Raw genomic sequence first — 5,639 nt, forward strand, 5'->3', positions numbered from 1 at the left:
AAAAACGTTGGAATTTTAAACATTTACTCGCGACCCATAAGAATTGGTCCGCGACCCAAACATGGGTCCCGACCCACATGTTGAGAACCGCTGAATTCTACGCTGGCCTGTCTGTCACTTGTTAGAACAACAACCACAAGAACAAGAACCTCCTCGGACTCCACGATCCTCCTCATCCTCGTCTGACACCGACTCAAGTGAAAGTCTGCTTCCAGAACCACCGGTCGCACCCTTGTCCTCTTTAACCATGCAGGGAAACCATGGCCCCGCCGGGCCTTTGTGTGTGTGTGTGTGTGTTCCGTCTGTGTGGTGTGTATATTGTATGTATCCCACTGTTTCCCACAGAGTGGATCGCGACCCATATGTGGGTCGCGGAGCAATTTTTTTTATGGGTCGGGAGTAAATACCCCTTTGTTTTTTGTTTCCTATACATTTTGTTCTTATTTCAAAAACGTAAAAAAGGAATTTCATGAATAAATACATTTTTAAAAAAATCAAAGAAATTCCATAAATTATAGAAAACACATGTTTAAGAGGTTGTGAAAATAGCCGACCTACAAGCTCACAACGCCTGCTATTTTCACTAGCTTCACTATAGCAGAGGGGTTACAGCCTATACATCTGAGGGGAAATGGCAGCGATTCCATTCAGTGATCATGTCTTATTTGACTAAATGGAATGTCCGTTCTGGATCCGACAACAGGCTAATAATTCAAATTCGTCGGCCAGTCTCCCATGTAGTGCTAATTCACTCTATAATCCACTGACGTATATGCACAGTATAGGCTACAGTTGTTCATAGATTCAGCGTTTTTGTGCAACTAAAATTAATTAGCTAATTTAATTCAATACAAAGGCTTCCTCTGGCAATGTATAGCGAGCCAGCCCACATTGAATGGAATGTGATATTTATATTCTACGTGGCGAAGAAACAAAAATAACTGAATGAAAACGTGTCAGGATATTGACATCTTATTTAGCCTCCGTGTTCCCCCGGTGGTCGACACACACAGACCCCTTTTTGTGACAAATTGAGTCTCCAATGTCCCACAAAAGGCTACCAAGCCTCCCCCGAGACACAATTCTGTAAATAATTAGCAAATCTTGTCAATTTAGCCTGTTTGTTTAGTGATAATAGGGGCGACTCTAACATCTGTCGTGAGATTTTAGGTACTCGGGACAAACACGCATGGATTTTTCGACTGGTTATCATATTTACCCAAGATATTGAATCGAGTCTGATAATCCGCAATGAGTGATTCACTGGGGACCAGTTTGTTCATGGTTCTGGTTTGAGTTGTATAGGCTATCTTTTGACACAAATGAGCTACAGCCCCCCCTTATTAACTTTAATAATGATATCAACAATATATTGATATAAAAAATATTCAAATTAAGCCCGTGTGCACTGCAGTCGGGCTGCCGACTTGTCGTGAAAATAATATGAGACTTATTGATTATTCCTGCTCAAATAACGATGTAGCCTTAAACGTTCCTTATAACAACATTATAAAACATTTATTGCATTAAATCGTAAATAAATAAATCCTACCACCACACCATGGTATACGTACACACACGCTCTTGTGGGGTTTACTAAAATAAGGAGAGCTTTTCACTCAACAGCTTTCTTTAGCCTCGAAGAAGCACCTCTTCTATTAAGTGAGTGGATTTTAGTCCCATTTCACACAAAAGTGAACGCTGGCCTCTTTATTAAGGAGGGTGGATCCATTTCGGAGGAAAATGAATTCTACGGATTAAATTTGGGCTCAAAAGAAAAGAAAATTCAAGTAGCGCGAAGTGGGAGATTTATTCACACATGCCAGCTCCAAAATAATCCATTCTGTGCCACTTAAAGCAACTGGCTCTATAGCGTCTAAACACATCACCATTTACGCAGTTTACGCACTCTATTCAAAGCTGATCAAAAATCCAATAGGACACGTAAACCCCAAAAAAAGCGTAAATTTCTGAAACACATCATTTTTATTAAAATCCTTATAAAAAACGGGGATATTTCCCACCATCAACGCGCATTGGACTTAAACTGGTGTTCACATAATGGAAACTGACCACGGCAGTAAAAAGTTACTCCGTAATTATTCTTTTTTTTGTTTTAAAGTTGGAAATATGTATATCTCCAGCTATTAAGCGCCTCCTCAAACTTTTTCTATAGGTTGCAAAAACAAATTGCCACAAAGTATTTACAGGAAAAAAAAACTGAAAGAGAAAAGAGCTAAAAGTTGCCAATGTTTATTTCGTGGCCATAAATATTTTCGGTCCATAAAAGAAGCAATGAAATTAAAAATTCCTTCTATAATTATAAAGTGGTTTTGTACGTGCTGATAACACGAAAGGACAAAAGGAAAAACATTTCTACAACACACAACATACTTTTACAAAAAAAAAAAAAAAAAAGAATTCACAAGAGCATTTTTTGACATTCTTTAAATCTATAGGGCTAGTGGTTCTCAAAGAAGTTGATTCCAGGGACTCTCTCTGGGTTCCTGTAACTCTGACAGTGTACAAATGGAACCAAATGGACCCTAACGGGTCCATTTGGTTCCATTTGTACACTGTCAGAGTTAAGGGGGAGACCTTGAAATGTAAAAGTTTGAGAACCATTGCTATAGGGAGGAGGCAGGGGACCCCAGGGGTCTCGAACCATCAGTTCTCTTTTACGAAAACATGTAAACACGGCGCAACACATTGAGCCCCCCGAATAAAACGATATAAGGGTCAAAGCTGCAAGAATGGAAAAGTCTTTTTTTTTTACTTTGTCGTGAACTCCCTATTGTGCTCTCAAAAGGCCCAAGTCTTTTGTTTGTGTTTGTTGTTGTTTTTTTTATAATTTTTTGTTTGTGTGTTCTGTTCACCAAGTCCACTGTTGCGTTTGCACCAAGTGATGCGCTGAGGGGAACTGCGACGCCGCGGCGGCGGCGCCGTATTGCGCGTTATATTGCATGTGCTGAAGCGACTGGGCGCTATACGCCGAGAAGGGTATCCCGGCCTGGTGAAACGTGGCCGCCAAGTCCTGCGCTTTAAGAGAGTGACAAGGCTTTCCGTCCCTGACTAAGACCGGCACGGCCACCCGCCTAGGCGACGGGAGGTGGCTCACTTCCATACCTTTTTCGGCGCGGGCTCGCTTCATTTTGTACCGGTGGTTCTGGAACCAGATTTTCACTTGAGTCGGTGTCAGACGGATCAGGCTGGCGAGGTGCTCCCGCTCCGGCGCGGAGAGGTACCGCTGCTGCCTGAACCGCCGCTCCAGCTCGTAGGTCTGCGCCTTGGAGAACAACACCCGCCGCTTGCGCTTCTTGCCGCCGGAGTCGCTGCCACCGCCGTTGCTGCTCGTCTCCTTGTCCTGGTCCGGAGACTCGTCGTCCGCGGAGGGTTCCGGCGACTTGGCCGAGTCCTGCAGGGAGCCGGCGGACAGACCGTGCACTGCGCAAAACACAAACACTGTGAAAATGATGATATTTTATAAAAAACGATTGCAAGACCGTGGACATTGTTTACACCAAGACAAAATGCACATAACCATGATCCTATATCCGCCACTGGCAAAGTTGACATAAGCGTTTAAACCACTTAAACCCATAGGTCTCTATTCGAGAAAAACGGGCATGAGTTGCAACTGTATACTTGGACCTCTTTTGTCCAGTCTATACTCTAGCCTACACACCAAATCTCTTTGCCAAAAATAGCCGATCTAAGCTCAAAATGCTTTGCATTTTGATGCACTATGAGCTTGTAGATCTGCTATTTGTCCAGAATATGCATGGTTCAAGTGATTAAAAGTGTATTGTTGCAACACAAACTGCATAATATTAAAACACATACAAATAAAAAAAAATCTCAAGCTTAATTAACATACTTCATCGCACGACTGTGCGCTTGTCGAAATCATGAAAAATCATATATATTCGGCAAGTGACACCACATATAGGCTAAATTAGGCTTTGAGCGAGTATTTGTGTAATGTGGAGAGAGCTGAACCATTAGTCAAAGTCTCTTCACTGGAGCATCAAAGCTCGTATTGTCTGCCCGCAAATCCTCATAGAATGCAGAGTCTAAAGGTTCATAATAGTTCCCCCAGCCCAGATAAAACCAGCGTGAAAAATCACGTTTTTCCACCATGCATGCATGCATGCATGCTCTATGGATTAACTATTAAATCAATGGTTTTCCACCATGTATACGCGCTCTATATGGATCAAAAATATGAATCTACATAACATGCACTAAACAATTGTTGAGCTTTAACGCCTCAAGATGAGGGTGCACCGTGCATGAAGATGAGCCATTAACCCGTCTGGCATTCTATATATCAAATATTAAATGTTCGGGAAAAGTCACTATATTCTGTAGCTACAGACAAAAAGATCATTGTTTTCCTCGAGACAAATACTTACATGAATACTGAATACTATCCGTCGTAGCGAGCCACCGCGTGTAAGGATTGTCACTACTGTCATAAAACGGGTTCTTTAAAGGCAGATTGCTGGGAACGTTTTCTAGCGGACTTTGCACCAAAACTCCAGTGGTGATGGTCTTCGTCGTGGACGTGGTCTCGGACCCCTCGTTGTCCTCCTCGGCTCCAGTGATAGATCCGTCTTCGTCGTTCGTGTCGGGCAGGTCCAGAATGTCCTTCACCGAAAAGCCCGTCTTCGTGCTGCTCAGCGACATGTTCTGGACGGACGGGGCGGCGTTAATGCAGGAGCAAAGTTAAACTGCGGTCCGCTTGGGCAATCCGCTGTTTTTTAAATAAATAAAAAAAAACACAGGAAAAAGACAAGGAAAATATAGGATCACTGTACTTATATGAGCCGCTTCTTCGCTATAACGCTGTAACTATACAGTCAAAACAAATCATGAGCCACGTAACTGTCCATATTATTAAGCGTTCATCGCCTGCGGGAAAAAATAGAAGAAGCTTGGTCTCGGTTCGGGGGCTGGTTCTGTGGTATAAGTCCAATAGGAAAAAGGATTGCCAAAGGACCCAAAGTGGCTGATGAAGTGCTATATGTGGCTCATGTGGACGCTATGCTGTGCTACTGCTGTGATGCTTACAGGGGAAATAAAGCGTTACCGGCCCTGCTCGGTCCATATAAGGTTGGTCTCAACACATGAACCTGCAGTGAAAAAGCATTAAAAAGCAAAAGGTTGGCCACGTGTGGGCGGGTCTTGGGAGTCAAGTGGATGAAGACAGTGTTTGCAGATGTGAAATTGTGGGTTTTGGGGAGATCCGAGCCTCTACCATTGGTGCTTCAGAACATGATGAGTGGTGTAACGTGTCAATTAATTACAAAGATGGGGAGGGCCTTTTTTACACCCTATTTACATACAAAGGGCCTCCAAGTAGCTTTATACTCGGAATACTCAAAAGCCCCCGTTTTAACAAATTGCTCCGGAAAACGCTTCTCTTTTTTTTGGCGTTATGCTCTCCGCAAATATATTATAATAATAATATTAATGAACCAAAAAACTCGACGGAATCTGCATTCTGGGGATGGAGCCAGAAAAGTGTTAGGTTCTTTGTTTTGTGTTTTTTCTCGATGGGATCCACAGGAAAGAGGAGCTATTGTTCAACATTTCGGGGGCTAATTTATGTAAACCTTTTCTGTCAATATTTTTGC

General features: G+C 42.7%; 1 protein-coding gene across 2 annotated transcripts; it reads right to left on the reverse strand.

Annotated features, from left to right (window-relative positions):
- Positions 1–2,872: 2,872 nt before the first annotated feature.
- nkx2.2a (NK2 homeobox 2a) lies at positions 2,873–4,689 on the reverse strand (the record flags this gene model as incomplete). 2 transcript variants are annotated; one of them, XM_084044965.1, is made up of 2 exons in its annotated part: positions 2,873–3,444; positions 4,416–4,689. In XM_084044965.1, 2 exons carry the CDS (start codon positions 4,687–4,689, stop codon positions 2,873–2,875), a joined length of 846 nt encoding a protein of 281 aa, XP_083901091.1. The 2 variants fall into 2 exon arrangements, with proteins under 2 accessions (XP_083901091.1, XP_083901090.1); XM_084044964.1 differs by having other exon boundaries at positions 2,873–3,462.
- Positions 4,690–5,639: the final 950 nt, after the last annotated feature.

Source organism: Gymnoscopelus microlampas (genome assembly GCF_963454915.1).
Source record: "Gymnoscopelus microlampas genome assembly, chromosome: 20".
NCBI classification, from domain to species: Eukaryota; Metazoa; Chordata; class Actinopteri; order Myctophiformes; family Myctophidae; genus Gymnoscopelus; species Gymnoscopelus microlampas.